This window comes from Silurus aristotelis (genome assembly GCF_946808225.1).
Source record: "Silurus aristotelis genome assembly, chromosome: 17".
Taxonomy (NCBI): domain Eukaryota; kingdom Metazoa; phylum Chordata; class Actinopteri; order Siluriformes; family Siluridae; genus Silurus; species Silurus aristotelis.
Window position 1 is genome coordinate 19,988,587 of NC_139590.1, and position 21,017 is coordinate 20,009,603.

A 21,017-nucleotide genomic window follows, 5' to 3' on the forward strand; every position below is an offset into this window, starting at 1 on the left:
GCTGGTGAGCTAGATATTTCGGGACAATTAACTGCATCAAAAACTGAATGAACAGGGACATTTGCCTCCCCTGCTGGTCCTTGTCAAAAGAAAGCCTTAAACCCACTAAACCTGTCCACATCCAAAGAAAATATAATGACCTGAGGGTGGTCTTTAATAAGGAGCGGGCTATGACATTACCCCCATCATCGTCCATGAGACTGCAAGGTTGAACTTCTCCCCAATATGGCACCAAAAACCAAAGCAGTAAAAGAATACATAGAGGAGGCACTGGCAGCAGGATTTTTCCGTCCCTCCACGTTCCCAGCAGCAGCAGGATTTGATTAAATGGAGAAGAAGGATAGTGGATCGAGGCCCTGCATTGACTATTGTGGCCTGAATGTCGTTACAGCTTCCACTAATACCATCTGCCATTGAACAGCTATGGGAGGCACAATTTCACCTGATTAGACCTCTGCAGCGCATATAACATATAACCTGATCCGGATCAGGGAGGGGGATGACTGGAAACCCCCTTCCATACCACAAGGGGGCACTATGAGTACCAGGTAATGCTGTATGGCCTGACAAATGTGCCTGCTGTATTCTAGGCCTTCATGAATTAAATATTTTGGGGGCCTACTAACCTCTTGTCATCGTGTCTATTGACGACATTCTAGTATGCTCTAAGGGCCTATGACCGCCACATCCATCAGGTACGATTAGTACTAGAAAGGCTGTTGCCGCACCAACTCATAGTAAAAGCAACGGTTCACGTCTGCTAGCATCCCTTCATAGTGGAGGTAGGGCCTTATTTTTTTCCACATTCAAGTTCAATCACCTACCACCCAGGCACAAAGAACGGCAAAGGAGACACTCTTTTACCCCATAGACAAGACACTAATACCTAAACCATCTTGCCATCTTCGGTAATCATCGCACCAGTCCGCTGGGATCTCATGGAGGAGATACGACAAGCACAAGCCAACGAACCCGCTTCACCAAACTGCACGCATGACAAGCAGTATGTCCATGCCGAGCTACGTTCCAGAGTCCTAGAGCGGATCCACACCTCAGTCGGCACTGGACACCCAGGGATCCACCGCACTACCAGCGTTGTTCAAAATGCATTCTGGTGGCCGTCACTTCCAACAGACGTGAAATGATACATCGAGGTTTGCGCTCAGGTCCGCACTCCACACCAGCTACTGTATGTGCTGTTGGAACCAGTCCCAATCCCTCAGCAACCATGGTAACAACCTGCCAAAGTCACAGGTACATAACACTATATTGGTGGCTGTGGACCGGTTTTCAAAATCCGCAAAGGTTTATGAATATATATATATATATATTACACACATATACACACACACACTGACTACTGGTAAAAATATGGCACACCTGCTCAGGAGATAATAGATACTACGTGGAAAGTGTAGGTGATGTTTCAGACCAGAAAAACTAACTTGTTTTCAGTAGGGAAAGAAACAGATATTAAATCGGATGTTATAAAAAAAAAAACAAAAAAAACAAAACAATACAGAACATACATTCATTGTCAATTAAAATAAATCTATTGAATTTATTTACTTTCATGCCTTTTAACTACACTGATATATCAGCATGCATATATTTGTTAAAAAATTCTTTAGAAATATACAAAAGAGAACAGAGATTAACTATATCATCGGAAGCATTTATGTTAAGAGCTGAAATGAAAGTTTGCAAATTGTACCAAATTGAAAAATACATTTACATTTAAATTTTAAATTATAAAATTGAATAGAAATTTGAGGTAAATTTTTATTAGCTTGTTTTTTGCTTTTAATTTTATATTTATTATTTTAAATTGATATAATACCTTTTATTATGTGTTTATTATCGATATTTATTTCTTATATTTATTTATTTTTTTATCTGTTCTCTACCGGCTTCAGCAACTGAATTATTGTAAAAGAGTGTAACATGAGGTGATAATTCTCTAAAGAAAGTGTGAAAGGTGTTAAAGACTCACGGTGCATGCATTACACTGTAATTTATGTTAGGGGTTTACAATAAACCAAACCTATCTAGAGCAGGAGATCATTTTACGTGCCAAATCGCAACTTGAGATACACAGTGAGAACCATAATATAAGAACAAACCCACTACAAGCATTGTTTCTGAACTCGCATTACCTGAATGAAGTGTCTGTACACTGACATGTTCAACTACAAGTAAAGAAGAAAATGTTCTGATATGCATCAGATTACTGTTAACTTTCTATAAATCTTACTTAAAACTACATTGCACTATAATCTGAAACTAATCCCTGGAATAAAAAACAAACTCCTGTCTTTAAGTGTGTATAAATATACAGATAAAAGTATTGGAACACCTGATGTTTTTCAAGTTCTTTTCCAAACTGTTACCACTCTACAAATTGTACAGATGTGAAATTTCTTCCTTCACTTGAAATAGAAGACCCAAACCTGTTCCATTATGCCCAATGAAGATATACTTTGAATGGGTTGGAGTGAAAGATCTCTTGCTGTGAAGCTCTGACCTCAACCCTACTGAACACCTTGGGGGTGAATTGGACTGCTGACTGCACCCCTTGAAATAGGACCTTGAACTTTACTGACACTCTTGTGGCTGAATGATCAAAAACCTCCACAAAATCTAGCGGAACATCTTCCCAGAAGAGTGGAGGTTATAATAATAGTAAATCAGGACTAAATGTCAAATGGGATGTTCAACAAAGCACATACCAACCGTTTTTTCAGGTGTCCACAAAATTTTGTCCATCTAGTTCATCTATACCTAGAATAAAGTCTACATGTCTTTGCAAGTGTTCTGAAGTGATGAATATCATTGTCCAAAATATATTTTTTCCCCAGAAGAACAGCAAATGGGGACTAAATGTGGAATGGGTTGTTCAAAGAGCACATACCAATCTTTTCTATTCCTGAATTTAATCCCATACAGCAAGAAGAACCCCAATCCTACCTACAAGAATTAGTTTGAAACACAAAGGCAGATTTCATTTCATTGCTTTATTTCGTATTGCTCATTAATCATATTTGATACTTATAAACTTTTGCAAAAGAACAAAACAAAGAGTTCCATTTCCAAAAGGGAATCACTCTGAATCATGAGTTTTAACTTCAACTCATCCTTAATTGAATGAATTTGTCCCAAATCAAATTTTTACCTCAGACTGTTTCTTCATATAAGTTAAAACTGTGCATAGTTGAATACTGTCCATTCAGAAACCCGGACCAAACTAATTCTTCTCTAATAAAATTGAAATAAATGTAAAACCATATCTCAAGGCTTATGTCAGACCTCTGAAAATTTTGAAGCAAAAGAAACTCTAAATGATTACAAAAATCCAAAGCACTGGTGCGTTTCTCATGCGAGACACGTTCTGTGTGACAAAGTGTGCAGAAAGAATTCAAATAACACCTTAAAGCTTCACACATTAAACAAACAAACAAAATAATTCGCTATAGTGCTGTATATAGTGCATGGCTGTGGTCTCTCGTAGAAAAAATTCAAGTCTTCAGCATCACTGGCACCGAGACGCACAAGAGAACATGATCCATGATCCTTCGCAAAGAAGTCATAACAGTGTTGTTGTTCTTTTTCTATTACAGAAAGACATCTGAAGTAGAAATGTCTAAGGAGAAGCCGTGGCTGATTTTCACGAGATGTGAATTTCTCATATGAAAGAGAGAGAGGGAGAGAGCACACAGCTAATACATTGTACAGCTTGCATCGTAACGTTTCTCCCAGGTAATGAGAACAATAGCAGAGATTCAAGTGATTCAAATGAAAACAAAAAAAAACTCCAGAATGGAGTGCTGAGATATTAACCAGCACCAGAAATTGAGAAGAAATGAAACCCACTAGACTCCCTGAAAAGCCCAGACTAACCCTGCTACATTTCCTTCCTAACTGCTTTTCTACACTGAGTAATAAATTGTAAGGAATGAATAATATGCTTTAATATAAAGTTTAAAAGGTTAGGATTGTCAGAAGACCTGATGTGTGTGTAGACACTCCTCCAGCCCTGCTCACTCTGGTACTCAGGAATGAAATCGTTCCCTTAGATCTGTGTTTGTCCTTTGCTGGTTGGAGTTTTGTGTTTTAGAGTTAGCACCAATGAGCACTGAGAGAACACCTGTGGTGTAAGAGCACCTGTGGAGCCGAGTAATGATTTGACGAGTGTGTTGCAGTGTGTGCGCGAGTCTCTGAAAGAGTGTGTCGTCTGATTCAGAAATATAGGATTCTTCTCACTGGAGGAGGAAATCGACACGCTTTTCATTCTGAAGGCCAAAGGTTTGTCTTCTGTCCAACAGAAGGCGAAAAAAGGACCCAAAAGATCTCACCATTTAGTTCAGTGGACAGAAAATAAAACAGATGGCTTTCTGACCAAACACAAATCGAAAACATACTGTATATATATATATATATATATATATATATATATATATATATATATATATATATATATATATATATATACACACTTTTAGTATAACTACTATAAAGAGAAAGCAAGCTCTTGCTTTTTCATCTCATCAAAATCAATAAACGTTCTGTTAAATCGCAGCCAAGAGAAATCAAGTGTGGCAAAAGTGTCGAGATAGTGCCAATAGTTATGCTTTTTGTCCAGTAATGGACTGAATACTCAAGAATTTCATCGTCACAGAAGAGAGAAGCCAAGAGCTGTGCTTCCTATCCAAACATAGCTGAATAGTTGACTAATACATTCATACATCCTCATTATTGATCATCGTCTTCTTCATCTTATTATTGAGGAGGATATATGAGAAAAAGGGTATTTTTTTAAAAAGAAGGTACCCCTGGTTCTGAAAACTTAATGGAGGGAACGGTTGATAGTGTCTGCAAAAGAAACACCACACCGGTATGGAGGCGGGGCCTAAATTTTCCGGAAAACTTCGAAGAGGACAGCGACGGAGTGCATGCGGTAGAAGAGGCTCATGGGAAGGGCGAAATTCAGCACCGTGCTCCAGATGGGGAATCCGAACGACTGTTCCTCCAAACCGTTGTCAAACTGTGGACGGCATCCGAATGCAGGAAGGATCCAGAGCTACACACACAGAAGCACTTATTTGAAACGATTACAGGTAGTGAAATAGCAAAGGCGATTTTACAAGGCATTATTGACGAGCCTTACCGAAATGTTGCACATAAACAGGAAGATAGCGATGTTTTTCAGGACCTGCCTCTGTCCGTTGGGCGTCTCCGGCACTACGAGTTCATGAGGGCGCAAAACGGTCCCGTTGTTCCTGTCGAAAGTTTGCTTTTCGTTCTCGCATTGTTTTTCCGGTGACTCGTATGCGTGGTTAATGATTCCGTCGTACACGGCAAAGATTTTCTCGTTTCCTTGATTCGGGCTTAGGATGGAGTTATGGTTGGCGCGGAGACCAGGCCGCTCTTCATGCTCGCGTCGTCGCCTGTAAAGCGACTCGATGACGAACAGGTTCTGCACGCACTTCTCCAAAACTAAAAGTATGGCATATGCTAAATTGGCCCATCGGTAGATAGGTGAATTGGCAGCCCCACCCGTGGCGATGACGCTGCACCAGCAGACGAGCCAGGAGCCAATGGAAGAGCCGAGCAGCAACTTAGAATCGAGCGTCCTGGCTGGATTTGGCGTCGTGTCAGTGGGCCAATCCTCGAGGCGGTAGATGACCAAGCCGACAGCGCCGGCGACACTCATGCATGCCAGAATGACGATTTCGAACCAGTAGAACATGGAGATGGCTGCATGGCGCGCCTCAAGTGATTCCTCCACGTGGATGATGTAGATGACGAGCACCGTGATGGCACTGGCAAGCGCCAGAAGCCCGAGCGCTGGCCCAAGCATCAGGAGGGGTCTGTCTCCTGAGCCGTTTATGAACTTTGAGGATGAGGCGGGCTTTTGATTGGTGCGTTGGTCAAGGTTTCGACCGACATTTTTCCACATGACGAAAAGAAGCACAGAGACTAAGATGTGGTACTCGATATTGAAGGGACAGAGATAGTACAGACTGCTGCTGAACATCGAACATGCACTGGTGGTACAGTTGCAGTTAGGCTGATTGCCCTCTGAGAGAGAGAGAGAGAGAGAGAGAGAGAGAGAGAGAGAGAGAGAGAGAGAGAGAGAGAGAGAGAGAAAACAATTCACTGAACCATGACTTGGCATAAATTACAGATAGAATTAAATTACAAAGATATAAAAAGTGTATATGAATGTAAATGTATGAGGTGGTATCAAAAAGTTTTAAAACTAGTTTGTAACACGCCAACAGATGGCAGCACAAGGCTGCACGCACAGTCACAGTGACCACTGACCTTCATAAGTCAGTGTGCCAAAAGACATCCTTCTGTGTACATCAGAAGCTGTGCAACTGGTGCTACTCTCACCACGTTTGCCATTCTGACCACGTTTGCACCCTGTCACCGAGCTCTTCTCGCACGCGAGTTTCTCGTTGAGAAACAGCACGATCTCGGTTACGCACCCACCCTACCTGCCAGATTTTCAGCTTAAAGGACACATTCCAGATGTGGCACTAGGGGACTATTTTAAAGATGCTAGTTTGTAAACGTAGATAAATAAAGTATATGTAGTCTCTCAGTTACTGTAACTTCTGAAAAAGGTGTGTGTTTGTGTGTGTGTGTGTGTGTGTGTGCGTGTGTGTTTACCCCCGACAGTAAAGTTGTAGAATCCAACTGCTGATAACCGTCTCTTGTGGTCATTAAGAGCGTGTTCGGCTTCGGTCATCACTCCGTTACTCCAAATGAGCAGGTTAGTGAACACAGCATGAATCACGCCAAACCTAACACACATTTACATATGGCTGACGCTTGTATTCAGTGTTTGTAAACAGGGTACAACTGAGCAGTTCTCGGTTAAGAGTCTAAACAGGAGTCAACAGCTGGTAGCTTGGAGAAAGTTTGGATTCGATTGAATGACTATTGTACTAGTAAATGGTTTTGTTAATACAGTATTGCATCGTTAATACAAACTTACCTCTCGAATGTTTCATAGCGCTTGATGACATCCTTTACATGAAACCAGAGAAAATGAACCTGCGACAATTTGAAAGAAAAACACCATCATTCACTATGTTGTTTCAACAGATCTGAATGATAAGTTTAAAAGAACAATAGTTCAATAGTTCAAAAACCTGAGCATAAGATTGCTATGTGCTTTTTGAACATCCCATTCCATATTTAGTGCCCATTTGCTGTTATGGTAACATCCACTATTGTGGAAAGATTTGTGCTCATTCAGCCACAAGGGTGTTAGTAAAGTCTGGCATTAACGCAGGTGAGGTGAGAAGGCCTGGGGTGCAGTCTGCGTTCCAATTCATCCCAAAGGTGTTCAACTCAGCTTCGGGTGTACAGCCGAATCCAGTCCCAGATACAGATAGTGGAATTCTGTTACACTCCTAACACACTCTTTTATTTCTATAGGCACTTTTTTGCGAGGTAGGAAGAAACCGGAGAACCAGGAGGACCCCACACAAACTCGACCCGGGTACTGTAATGCTGTGTGGTGTTAATTTTTTACTTGACAACTAAATTCTAATTCAAGTTCAAATGGAAACCGTTGTCTGATTCACAGATACTCTGCTTTTTTCTTTTTTCTTTTTTTTTTACGAGAATCAATTTTAGCAGAATGAGTCATAATGAAGTTTAACAGGATCAGCGGCGACAGAGAGCCTTTTATCGGAGCACAAAGCGCTCGTTTGTTCTCCGCAGACCCCTCACGATATAAGACCCTCTGATTCAGAGATTAATTACAGCCCTGAGCAGCGAGTCAATTACGACTCCATATTTCAGCTCAAACTTGAAGACATGTGATCCCTAGGAGAGCTTTCAGGCTACATGCACACAGATAAGAAACGATACGCGCAATGTCACAGTCAAATCAAGTCATGCATGGGTGGTACTTCATGTCTTTCATTGAACCTACATGAATACACTCTAGTGTCAATAATGATCAGTAATAGCCATTTCAGCGCATATTCAAATTTTATTTAAACAGTGCAAAGACAACAGTTTGGTGCTTGGTGGAAATTCTCATGGTGTTTTAACACTTTGAAGAGCGATGTGCTGGCTATCTCAATCACAACCCTCCTTCATATACACATATCAGCCATCTGAACCTGCACTATGAGACACACACACACATACATTCGCCCAGGCCACTCTTACCTGTGACACTGTATGAAGTGCATGTATGACTGGGTAGACGCCCAGCACAGGAGACACGCACTCCTGATAGCCTACATAATTCCCGACACGGAAAGCATCTGTGATGAGCGAGAGCAAAGCCAGCAGAGTCAGACCACCTGTATTCAAAAACACAAAAATCATATATATCAACTTATTAACAGGAATACATGGTGTTGAATGAATATTTCATTCTCATCAAACCATTCAGTGACCCCTCATGACCTGTACATGGGGGTGGGATCATCTGAGATTAGACCACTCCCCATCGGGATGGAAATGTTTCACTGCTGGGATTAAGATGGAAAGATTTGCACTGACCCTTCTATGTTGTACTCCTATCACTATAAGGTGTGTGCCGGCTCGGCTCGGCTTGGCAAAATTACCCCCAATCCACAATGCCGCTGTTTCCACTTCCAAGCAAATCATGGCACAAATAAAGCTGAATTTGGTTAGCCATTTTGGCCTGGTACCATGCTAGCCGAGCTGGGAGCCAAGCATAGCGTTGCTTTGTGTATTGTTTGAACAATTTAATGATTCCGATTCATTTTTGTTTACCCATAATTATGATTAAAAAAAATTTCCTTGGTGGTGCTATCAAGGATACGCCTTTTTTAATACCTTCAGTATGCAATCTTCAGTATGTAAGGTATGGAGGTGTATTTGAAGGACCATTGGCAGACAATGGAATCTAAAAGACTTGAGAAAAAAATTTTGTTTGGTTACGAATATAAATCATTATCATGGAACCAAAAAAAACCATTGTTGGATGCTTAATGATGTCCTAATGGTCAATATTGGTGTCCAGTTGATATCAAAATGTGACCTAGATTTGAAGTTGTGTAGTACTGGTATCTATCTGGCTGTTTTTTGGTGGATTTTAGTTACAGTGTTCTTCACGAATGCGCGTCAAGCGCATCTGGGTACCTCGTATCCAGCTGGTGGCCGCGTTCGCGTCTCTCTCCGGCGGTGCGTTGCGCTTGCGCTCCAGGCGCACCACGTAGCAGATCATCCACAGCAGCTGCACGAGCATGAGCGTGGACAGGAAGGACAGCACCGTCTCCTCGGTCACGGTCGGTCCCTGGTACGCGAGCGCGAGCATGAGCGCGAGACCCACGAGCAGCAGGTTGATGCCGTACTGCGCGCTCAAGACCTCGCCGTTCTTCTGCGGGTACTTCCGACTCAGGCTGCCGCGCAGTGTAGCCAAAATCTTCATCTCGCGCGCCGAGGAAGCGGATGATGATGAGGAGGATGAGGAGGCTGAAGACGAACTGGGACAGTACTTGTTTACGAACTTTACATCGGGCCCGCTGTGCTCCACCATAGTGTCCTGCAATCCAAACGCGCTAATTGGTGTGATTGGAGATGTCTGCTCAGGTGTTTGTAAGAGCGCGTTTCCAGCATCCGGTTCGTGTTCGCTGAAATCTACCTATATACCCCCCTCCTTCTTCCACCTGTAAATCTGCAGATTAGGAGCTGGAGGTCGAGTTTCAGTCCTCTTTAGCGACTTGGAGGAACCGGCGTTGCCAGATATTCATCCAACACCATACATCACTCCATTCTTTTTTTTTTTTTTTTTGGCTTGAACAAGCTGCTTAAAATGCGCTGAAATCCGATTTACATCGCGTTACGCAGACGTGCCAAAAAAAAAAAAAAGATAACCTAAAAAACGTTATGAAGCCTTTCTGCCGTGCGTAATAACGCGCGTATGTTATCTTTCCATCTGGCACGAGAGCGTGCAGAAAAATGTATGAATATAGGCGCTTTTTTTGGGGGCTTGCACTCTTCACCTCTGCGCAGCTCCGTGTGGGTCCAGTGGAACTGAACTGAGGCTTATTTAGCTTTTCTTTCCTCCTCGGGTCCTGATGGGAAAAAAAGGGGGGAAGCGGGGTTTCGCGTTTCACTGGTCGATGGTCAGTCCGACAATGGCCCTTTATGAAATCGCCTTTGTGCGACACGCAACGCCAACATGGCTCAGGTAACCTTCCAAAAAAACGCAAAAAAAAAAAATCCTTTTCTCCACAACTCCATATCCCATCCCGAGTGTTTATTTGATTATACCAACAAAGTCAGAAAAAAGGCGAGAAAGAAACCGAATACCAAAACAAATTGGAAACACCGTGAATCCAATAAACTGTTAGTTTGCTTTTATTTGATACCAAAAGAATGAATCCGGTTTAACTGCGCGTGACATTACAGGGTCCACCCTGATTAATGTGAAATGGATACAGGTGAACAAAAACACCTATTATGACAACAATCATAGGAGAACTTTCCGACCCTTAAGAGTCTCTCTCACACAAACACACACAAAATAAATCAAAGGTGGGCGTGTAAAACCTGCCCAAATCCTCCATCAATACAATTAACACTTCCAATCCAACTCCTGAGCACGTCTGGTAAGATGGCAACCTTTTTTTCAAAAAACATATAAACCCTCGTCTGCATATATCCAATCAGCCTGGCTTGTGGTCAGTGGTGGATAAAGAACACTCAAGAATCCACAAGTGGCTCAAAATGATTGGTCCCCCTTTTCAAACCTTGACCCGTTGAGCATTACCAGGATTGACTCCTTCAGCAATGAGTCTGTCGGATCGGACCTCACGGGCCAGCCTTCGCTCCCCACGTGCATTAATGAGCTTCGGCTGGCAGTGACCCTGTCGCCGGTTCACCACTGTTCCTTTCTTGGATCTCTGATTGATAGATACTGACCACTGCAGACCGGAAACATCGCACACGAGCTGCAGTTTTGGAGATGCTATGACCCAGACGTCTAGCCCTCAAACTCACTCAAATCCTTACACTTGCCCATTTTTCCTGCTTTTAACACGTCAACTTTGAGAACAAAATGTTCAATTGCTGCCTGATAAACCCCACCCGCTAACATGTGCCATGATGAAGAGATAATCAGTGATATTTACTTGACCGCTCATAATATTATAATGTCATAATGTTATGCCTGATAGGTAGTGACCAGTTTTTGAACTTGATGTGCAGGAAGCAGGAAAAATGCCATAAGGATCAGAGTGACTTAGACGAGGGCTTAATTGTGATGGCTTGAAGACGGGGTCAAAGCATTTAAAACTAGTGAGCAGTGTGTAGTACCTACTAAAAGTGCTCCAAGAAAGGATAGTGAACTGGTGACAGGCTGGTGGGTGATAGAAAGCCCTTCTGGTCAAATCTCACAGATGGGCTACTGTAGCACAAATCTTTGAAAAGGTTCATACTGATGAAAAGGTGTCAGAACATCACCTGGTGCGCTTGTGTCGCATAACTGAGCCATAGAGATGCCATCTGGAATACACTATGCAAAGAGAACACTCAGGCACTGTTTCTTTAGGACTCATGGGAAAGAACATATGTGGGCAAGGAGCCAAGCTGTGGCAATTTGAGGGTATCATGTGGCTGAGGGAGTTGGCAGTGCTGCTTTCTAGCTTCTTGAAGCACCAGCGGTGATTCTACGGTTCGAGTTTATTGGTTGGTGTGTGGCACAGAAGTTGAAACTGGGTTAGCAGTTGATGGAATCCAGTGCAGTTTGGTGCTTTGTGTAAAATTGGTTTTGTTTCCACTCTCACGGTGCTTTTACATTTTGAAAAGCTGATGTGCTAGCTATCACAATCACAACCCACCTTCATAGTCAAATATCAGGCATCTAAACCTGCACCATGAATCTCAGAATATTTAGCATTTTTAAATTTAGACCTGCAGATGCTTTTTTTGGTCTTTTGGGTCACTCTTTACTGAATAAAGTCATTCAATAAGTTTTCAGTCGGCTTCAGCTCTAAGCTTTGAGCTCTGACTGGATCATTTTTGGTTTTAAAACACTCACGTGAACCTTCTAGCATTCCCTACAGCATGCCACTCTCCAATCCTTGGCCTCTTAGTTGTTTCTCTAATGCCCTCTTTACTCAGTCATTGATTTTTGGTGCATTTAATGACCTTTAATATGCAACATCATGGTCATGCCACACTGGCAGTTTGATTAGGTATATTTTCTAACAAACTCTGGAAGCAGATGTATGCAAATTAAGGTGATCTGACACTTAAATTGCACCCAGGTGAACTAACTTCTGAAGGCAGACAATTAAGGGGGGATTCACAGCAACATATGAGGGTTATAACTTCTTTTCTGAAGTACACAATCAAAGTGAAAATTCAACCTGATTTTGAATTACTCGGTCAGATTCATTCATTCTGACACATGTAAATGACTCTGAGATACGTGTGTGTAGCTCATGCATTGAAGTCTCATTTAGTGTTTAATTCCCAGGATTCCAGGCGTCTACTACATCCATGACCGAGATTAAGTACAGCTCTACATAAAGTAAGATACATGTTTGAACCTACATACAGTAGTCAATTCAAAAACAAGTACAAATGAATGCACGTTTAAAGACCTAAATCTATATTTAAGCTCAAGTTCAAACTCAAAAGTATTGGGACACCTGACTTTTTCAGCCATAGCTGCTGCTTTCCCAAAAATGTCACCACGAACTTGGAGGCACACAGTTGTATGTCTTTGGACGTAAATTTCCCTTTACTCGAACTAGGACACCCAAACCTGTTCCAGTATGACAGTGATCCTGTACACATCTCCTGAAGATATGCTTTACATGGATAGGAGTGGAAGATCTTGAGTCACCTGCTATAGAGCTATTAAACCCTATAAAACAGCTTTGGGAAGACTGCAAATTTTCACAAAATCCAATGGAACATCTTCCCAGCAAGTTAACTGCGAACGGGGACTTAATGTGGAACGTTAAAAAAATGTCCACACACTTTTGTGTATATAATGTTCCAAGCTATAAAAAATGGCATTGGAAATACATTTACACACCCCAAAGCTGGTTGTAGCAAATTGTGTTGTTTTGTTACGATGAGATATTTATTGGACCGTGCACATAAAATAAGTTACAATCAAACCCTGAAACATAAAAAAAAAGATGCAAAAGAAGATAAAACATTACTGCGTTATTAATCTGCGTCACAGTCTGACCCAAAACGGAAAAAGAAGTCTTCTCAGTTCAGACAGCACAATGACACAAAGCCCACAGACAAAGACGACACAGTAGAAGCCAAAAATGTCTTAAACATCAAAAACACAGCTTTTTTTTTTTCTTTTTGGGAATCCGATCGCCCGTGTACGTGTTGCTTTTATCCGAGCAGTGAGATCACCATCACGACTCCCATAAACTGAGTGAAGAAAATCACAGGGGTGAAGAAGGACCACACAGGCCACAGTGCAATGTTAAAACTGTGAACAACAACAACAAAAAAAACAAAGATTAGATCAGGTACAGTGCACAATACATTCCAAGCATTCATGTCTTCGATGTCCAATTATATAGTTAAAGGTTCTGGCAACCCCATTTGTGCCACTTTTGTCGTTGGATTTTGCATTCTGATTGGTCAAAAAGTGTTGATTACTGTAGCTCGATCTGCAGTTCTAGCAATGAGGCATAATCACAGATTTATACTGATGTACCAATTCTAATGATAATTACATTCAAAACATGCTGCTGTTAAGGAAAGGGAAATAAAACGCCACCTTTTGGACAGAGTAATTTGTGGATTTTAATTTCTCTGTAATGACTAGCTTCACTTTCTTCTTATTAATTTGAAATCTGAATCAAAAGCGGGACTGGTGAGGAGCCTGTTGCCTGTTTATAAGTACGGACAAAGGTTTATGGACACTCGAGCACAAGACTGGTAGGTGCTTTTTGAACATCCTATTCCTCATTGTCTCCATTTGCTTGTATAATAGGTTTGGTATAACAGCACACACTGACCTGAAGGAGGCGGCGATGAACGCGGAGGTGGTGATCGGTGGGATGGCCGGGTACTCCTGATCATAATGCTGAATTCCCTTCAACCACTCCAGGTACACAATGCAGAACAGGGCGAGGCACAGACAAACAGTCAGCAGCACCAAACCCACATTAAACCACCAACTGCAAAACATCACAACGCACAGTTTTTCCCTGGTTTTTAACTTGGCCATTGTCCATTGGTTGAATATTAAAGAGCTAAAATTTGCAGGTCAAATGTACATAGTTGTAGGTTCTAATTTTAATAATGAAAGCGATCAGAAGGTTGTGAGGTCAGATCTCAGAGTTGCCACTGCTGGACCCCAAGACCTTTCATTTTCAACTTGCTTAGCTGTATAAATAACTGAGAAATCACTCTGGATAATCTGCCATGTAGTTTTTCATTTTTAATTCCTAGAAAATATACAGTGGACTCAAAAGCAAAAAACAATACAGTTGGAATGGACTGAACTTTTTTTTTAAACCACAAATATGAACACCACATGCTTCAGATATGACCACTGGTAGCCCTGATCTATTACAATTGTACACTTTGTTATAACCAATAAACGAGGGTGGGAATAGTTCTATATTACCCAGTTACAAAGCACACACGGGCTGGGTTTCTTTCTACCCATTCAAGGACTTTTCACTGACATAAAGAATGCATTTAAATCACACAACCAACACACATCAATAAAAACCTCACACAGTTTTCCTCTTAAACACCAACCAAATGTCCCCATGAGATCAAAATGGTCATTTGATCCCCACCGAGATATGAAACATTTAAAGTGCGTTCGGAAAGTGTTTTCTTCTCTGATGCTAAAAAAACTTATATATATATATATATATTTATAAAACACATGCTGTGGCATAAGAGGAATAGAACACGGTGACATGGGCCAGCTTCAGGGTGACCAACATTTCAATCACGTACACACTTTCACCTTTTGATTTCTTCGTTTTCCAGGATGACGCCGAAGAAATCCACGTAGTAGGTCAAACTGATGGAAGCCAAAATCCAGAACACGGAGTGACGGTTCAAGCGTGGGAGCGGTTTGGAGTCTGCCTTCTCTTTGCCTGCGATACAGTCCAGGTGAAATGAGACACAGCCAAGACAACATGTAATAACTAAACTCATGATCAAACACTCAAAAGTTTTTATAGACCCATTACAATAACATCAGCACACAATACCCTGGAGTAAAACTGTGAAGTGTTTGTTATGAACTGTGAGGTGTTTATTTCAGTTTCTTACGTTAATAGGGTTTGTGCATTTATTATTATTATTATTATTATTATTATTATTATTCAGTTGTTTGACACCCACTGTACATGAAATGAATGACTCTTTAGTCAAAGCTACTACGAGTAAGACATTACAAGTAACCCTTTATTTCATTTTAAACAAAGACCAAACAATTGTATTTAGACAATAACTTCGGATACATATGCAGATTTACACCACCTTTAACGACCTTTTTATTTTTTTAAGAAAAACATATGTATATATAGATTTTTTACTTTGTTCGTTTTTTGGAAGCAGGAACTTACTCTTCTCGTCGTTCTCCGATTCCGGGTTGAAAAGAAGCCCCGCATCTCTTTTAAATCTGTTTCGAAGTTGTGCTAACTCTGTATCCGAAAATCCGCCTGCCATTTTTTTTTTTTTTTTTTTTTCTCGTCCGGGAAATATGACGTAAAATATAAGCGACGGAGGCTAATGGGAGCTGTAGTTATTGATACTTTGTTACTGTAATTAAGTCGATTTTCCTGGTATCAGTACTTTACTCTTCTATTCTTACATTTTTAAAACAGGCTCGTTACTTAAGTTTGAGGGAGTCAGTGATGTAAACATGACTGAGAACAAACACATGATCACATCATCATCATCATCTTTTCACTACTTGTGTTCTATATGATAGATGTTCAGCCGGGATACATTCTGGATTTATTACATAACAAAATGTTAAATTCTTTTGTATTAATATATTAATATGATGTGAGGTCCAGTTACCAGCATGACACTAAAACAGATAGTAGTAATGACTACTTTTTACTTAACTACATGTCAGAGCCCAAACCTTACTTTACCTTGAGTAAAAAAACTTTTTTTAATAACATATCTGTACTTCTAATTGAGTAAAGGATGTGTGTACTTTTGCCATCTCAGACCTGATTTAGTATTATATTTGATAACATAGGTTGTTATTAAAGGAGTCTGTCTGTCGGTCGGTCGGTCGGTCGGTCATCTGGTCGGTCAGACTGTCTGTCTATTTATATATCTCTATCAATCTGTTTGTCTGTGTGTATATCTATCTAATATTATATTATTAGTTGTTATCAAAGGAAGAATCTTTCTATCTGTCTGGTCTGTCTGTCTGCGAGGGCAAATAAGACAAAATACAATCAAGGTGTAAAGACATTCAATACTCCATTGTTTTATTATAGTTTTAACAGCAGTAGTGAGCACAGCAACAACAGACTATGTCCACATAAAAATTATAACATTTTATATATATATATATATATATATATATATATATATAATTTAATAATTTTTATGTGGACCTGTGTTTAGTCTGTTCTCTCTCTCTCTCTCTCTCTCTCTCTCTATAGAGATTCAGTTATTCAGTGATCTCTAATAAGAGACATAAAGCTGCTCCTTATTTTTCAAATCTGCTGGTCGAATCTTGGGCATCTTTGGTCTAGTCTTTGGTAATTGAAAGGAGCTCCATCATGCAAGACCATGAGTCAATATACAATGCAACACCACACAAAAGGGGAAAATTTTAGACTGGCCAAGTCAATCATTAGACCCATAAGCCAACAGAGAAGGATTTCATGAAGAGAAGAGGGTGAAATTTCCCCTCAAATTTGAGATTAGTGATGCCAGTTTAGGGGGAGTGGTGGCTCCAGCGGTTAAGGCGCTGGGTTACTGATCGGAAGGTCGGGGGTTCAAGCCCCGGTATCGCCAAGCTGCCACTCTTGGGCCCTTGAGCAAGGCCTTTAACCCTCTATGCTCCAGGGGACCCTTACGAAAAAAATAAATCAAGGACCGTGACGTCGGAGCGACGTGGGGCCGCCTTGCCGTGGGCTTACCACCTGCAGGAGGGACCGTAAGGGACCGGTGCTGAGAGGATTGGGCAGCAGTCGAAGGCGGAGGCCTTGACAGCCCGATCCCCGGACACGGAGTGTCTGGGGAATCTGCTTAGACTGCTGCCCCTGCGACCCGAATTACGGATAAGCGGGAGAAGATGGATGGATGGATGATGCCAGTTTGATGGAGTTTAGTGGAAGCCAAGGAAATGCAACCAGATATTAAGTGTCAGTTACTTTAAAAAATAAATAGGACTGTAAATGACTGCACAAATACACTACAGTGCAAGAAGAAGCTGTGGTGTTGGTGGTGGTAGCACAGATGCTCTGCCACCTTCTGCCAGATGGTACAAGGAAGAGGACACCTTTATACAGGTGTGAGAAGTCATCAACAATGCTGCCACCACTTGGCGTACCAGCAGAGTCAGAGAGATCCTGATGCTTTTCTTAGCTGTTCTCCCAATCCGCTCTTGGGTCACGCAATCTGAGACCAGGTTTAAAGAATGGAGTAGCAACAGAGCAGCAGCCAGGCAGCAGAAATTAAACACTTCCTATCTCGGTTTGGCCGAGGATGCCAGTGGAAGGTGGCCAGTGCACCTGCTACCCCAACACACAGCTGTTAGAGCAACAGACACACCTGCGTGGGTTCAGAAGGTCAGGTGTTGGACCAGAAGCCAAGGGAGTGGTGGATTTCTGTAGTTTGCCTGAACACAAGAAGTATTAGTGTCTGTGAGTCCAGACTGCCAAGATCAGAGAGGAACTCAATCTCCTTGGAGAAAGAGAGAGAGAGAGAGAGAGAGAGAGAGAGAGAGAGAGAGAGAGAGAGAGAGAGAGAGACACAGAAAACCAGATCATCCTAGAAAGAAACTGAGCATAAGTAATAAAATGTAAAGTAGCTCAGAATCCATGGAGAAGAATATTTGCTGCTCTCTCCAGACTACTTGGATAAAAAAACGAGTCTGAAAACTCAGCGGCTCAGTGTGTGTAGGGAGTAAAATGACCTGACTTTGATAAAGTTCTATCACAGGCACAGTATTGTTGGAGCAGACATTGCCCCCCCCCCCGGCACTCTCTCACTCTCTCTCTCTATGGATAAGAGTAAGGAGAGTAAGAGTGTCAGGTTCGGCCGAGTATTGCATTCACTCCGCTTCCCCAGGGTCAGCACAATGGCTTGCTCACTCGCTAACGTCACCCAACTCTCCAGAGATATTTATTTTGTTAAAAAAGGTTAAAAAAAACAACAATGCAAAATCCATAGACAGCTCGAGCCAGCACGGCAGGGGTGTGCCCGCGGGACAAATAAGCTTTTTACTAAAGAAAACGATTAAAACGCTGGTAAATTTGAATCGTGAATGGCAACCGATAAGGTCATACTGAACTTTCCATCAGCTGACCAAGCAGGCATCTATGGGAAACTGCAAACTCACTGGATCAGGTGTACCAAATTCCAGGAACTTCAGCCTCTTTGGGTTGGACATGTCACATATGTTAAGACAGTTTTCTCAATCCACACCCCTATCTCAGCAAACAAGCTAACAAACATTAATACAGGAACTAGCAATAAACAGGATAACTACAAAGTAGAATTAGTTCAATAAATAATCAAACAAATAAATGAATAAATACAAAGAAACAAATAGCAACAAGAAAGAAACAATGACAAACTAGTATTATTCTGGCTAACAGTGAACTTACAACAAATTAGCATTATATTGGATGAAGTTCTTTTTCATTGGAGATACTCTGTGCAGCTGAGGATGGTTCCACATGAGCAGCCCAAAGATCCATAAAGTTACTAAACAACTCTAAAAATATTAGGATCGATTTGGTCTGTAATATTAATAAAAACAGTGTACTATAATGTCTTAGGACTGCAGTTTGCATTCTGCCGTTTCCATTGGCGCACTCATTAGGGATACATTTATAGGGGGTAAACCTATTGGCATAAAATAAAACCCATATAAATTCATACTTTATAACTCATTTATCACTGGAAAGCTTTTTGACAGTGTCTGTTGATTTAAAAAATAAAAAATAAAAAAAGGTGCTATACAAGTATAACTAAATTAAATTACAATATATTTTGCAGGCTAACAACAGTTATGTAGTATTTTTTAAAACAGAATTAACACAGCAACCAGGATTGTGCTAAACAGGCTAACAACAGCTTAGACTGACAAAAACTAGTGGAAAGCAATATAATCTAATGTAATATAATGTCATTTATTGTAATATAATGATCATATAATAGCATTTATAAAAAAACTAAAATAGTTTACAACATCTAGCATTGGGTTAACCACAATATAACCATGTAGCACCACATTTAATAAGCTTAACACATTAACTAAAACATTTACATTTGCGGCATTTAGCATACGCCCTTATGCAGAGCGACGTACAAAAGTTCTATACAGGCCAACAACTAAATAGTATTAGAAAAATATACTGAACTAGCATTCATCTAAACAAACTAAAAAAGCTAGCAAGGCTAACAATGCCCTTAAATTAATTCAATAACAATAACAACAATAAACTAGCATTATGCTATACTGGCTAACAACATCGAGCAATGTATTAACCAGGAAAATAACCACATAGCACCACATTTAACAGGCTTAACACAGGAACTAGCACTGTACTAAACAGGCTAACAACAAACTAGCATTATAGTAGCTAATAATGACCTAACATTATATTATAAAGCAGAACACTATGTATTACTGTATAAATCAGGATAATAACCTAGCATCAGTATAAAAACTTTATGTAGCTCTATGTTGTTGTTTAGTGTAGCACCAGGGTTCTGGAGGAACATTGTCTCATTTTTACTGTGCACTGTGTACCACTTGACTTGACTTAAAAACTATGCTAGTAAATAGGTTAACACTCAAGCCAGCATGAAATGTTTGAAAACTGCCCATGAAGTGTACGTTAACGAAGTTGAAGCTACTGTAACGAAGTTCTTCATTCCTTTTATCATAGACATGTATAAACTCAGAAAAGATAGGAACGTAATAGGGGAATAGTTTTTGTACGCCAAAACGCATGAAACACATTAGCAAATGGTTTTCAACAGCTTTGTTTTTGATTTCTAATGCCAGCTAGCATGAGATTGTTGACACTAAGCTGCCTGAGGCAACTCTTTTTATATGATTACAGTGTTTGAGTATTAGTGATGTATCAGGTGAAAGAAATAACTATGGAGAATGTGAGTTTATTTTGTAGATATATACGCTTATATTTACTGTATATTGTAGCTAGTCAACATGAAATTAAAAGGTAGCATCAGCTAACTTACTTGTAGTATAGAAATTTGTGTACAAATGGCAAATGTTAACAAAAAACTAATTATATATATATATATATATATATATATATATATATATATATATATATTCATCCATTCATTTATTTTCTCCCGCTTATCCGTAATTCGGGTCGCGGGGGCAGCAGTCTAAGCAGGCCCCCGCCTTCGACTGCTGCCCAATCCTCACAGCACCATCCCTTACAGTCCCTCCTGCAGGTGGTGAGCCCATGGGAATATATATATATATATATATATATATATATATATATATATATCAATATAAATAAAATAAAGATATACATTTTCTGTGGAGTTTTGATTCACTAACCATTTGATTTACTGATTCGCCAAGTCTCAAATCAAGCACCAAACTCCGCCATGGTGCACACATCCGGCAATTAAAACCATCCGTGTGGAAACATTGCAAAAGTTCTGTTTGGCGTCCTGATGATTTACGGAATTTGAAGCACCATAATTACTTCAATACATTTACAAGAATATTTTGTCTTCATGCTCTATGTTGAGTTTTGTTCCCTAATAATTAACATACATTTGCATAAAGCCTCCATATTTGTCCACGGCAAAAAAAA

At 40.5% G+C, this 21,017-nt stretch overlaps 2 protein-coding genes and 1 long non-coding RNA gene across 3 annotated transcripts; 1 reads left to right on the forward strand and 2 right to left on the reverse strand.

Moving 5' to 3' along the window:
• The first annotated feature begins 3,018 nt into the window (after positions 1-3,018).
• On the forward strand, positions 3,019-14,100 carry LOC310739850. Its single transcript, XR_014537511.1, has 4 exons — positions 3,019-3,756; positions 6,685-6,778; positions 7,450-7,513; positions 13,976-14,100. It is a non-coding gene; the product is annotated as an uncharacterized lncRNA (long non-coding RNA).
• On the reverse strand, positions 4,500-10,727 carry otop1 (otopetrin 1). Its single transcript, XM_083566051.1, has 6 exons — positions 9,139-10,727; positions 8,194-8,330; positions 7,004-7,062; positions 6,676-6,809; positions 5,165-6,078; positions 4,500-5,077 (listed from the first exon to the last, which is right to left on the reverse strand). Exons 1-6 carry the CDS (start codon positions 9,533-9,535, stop codon positions 4,907-4,909), a joined length of 1,812 nt encoding a protein of 603 aa, XP_083422177.1. The 5' UTR covers positions 9,536-10,727; the 3' UTR covers positions 4,500-4,906.
• On the reverse strand, positions 13,078-15,717 carry tmem128 (transmembrane protein 128). Its single transcript, XM_083566078.1, has 4 exons — positions 15,576-15,717; positions 14,969-15,101; positions 14,001-14,162; positions 13,078-13,465 (listed from the first exon to the last, which is right to left on the reverse strand). Exons 1-4 carry the CDS (start codon positions 15,676-15,678, stop codon positions 13,366-13,368), a joined length of 498 nt encoding a protein of 165 aa, XP_083422204.1. The 5' UTR covers positions 15,679-15,717; the 3' UTR covers positions 13,078-13,365.
• Between the last annotated feature and the right edge of the window lie 5,300 nt (positions 15,718-21,017).

Bases quoted from the DNA above. Each gene is read 5' to 3' on its own strand.
- otop1 (XM_083566051.1), bottom strand. From the start codon at position 9,535: ATGGTGGAGCACAGCGGGCCCGATGTAAAGTTCGTAAACAAGTACTGT. The intron at 8,331-9,138 runs GTACCCAGATGC...TTTTGAATACAG, and splicing joins GGCCACCAGCTGGATACGAG to GTGGTCTGACTCTGCTGGCT. The intron at 5,078-5,164 runs GTAAGGCTCGTC...CTGTGTGTGTAG, and splicing joins TGTTTATGTGCAACATTTCG to CTCTGGATCCTTCCTGCATT.
- tmem128 (XM_083566078.1), bottom strand. From the start codon at position 15,678: ATGGCAGGCGGATTTTCGGATACAGAGTTAGCACAACTTCGAAACAGA. The intron at 15,102-15,575 runs GTAAGTTCCTGC...ACTGTATCGCAG, and splicing joins ATCGGAGAACGACGAGAAGA to GCAAAGAGAAGGCAGACTCC. The intron at 14,163-14,968 runs GTGAAAGTGTGT...GATGTTTTGCAG, and splicing joins GAAAACGAAGAAATCAAAAG to TTGGTGGTTTAATGTGGGTT.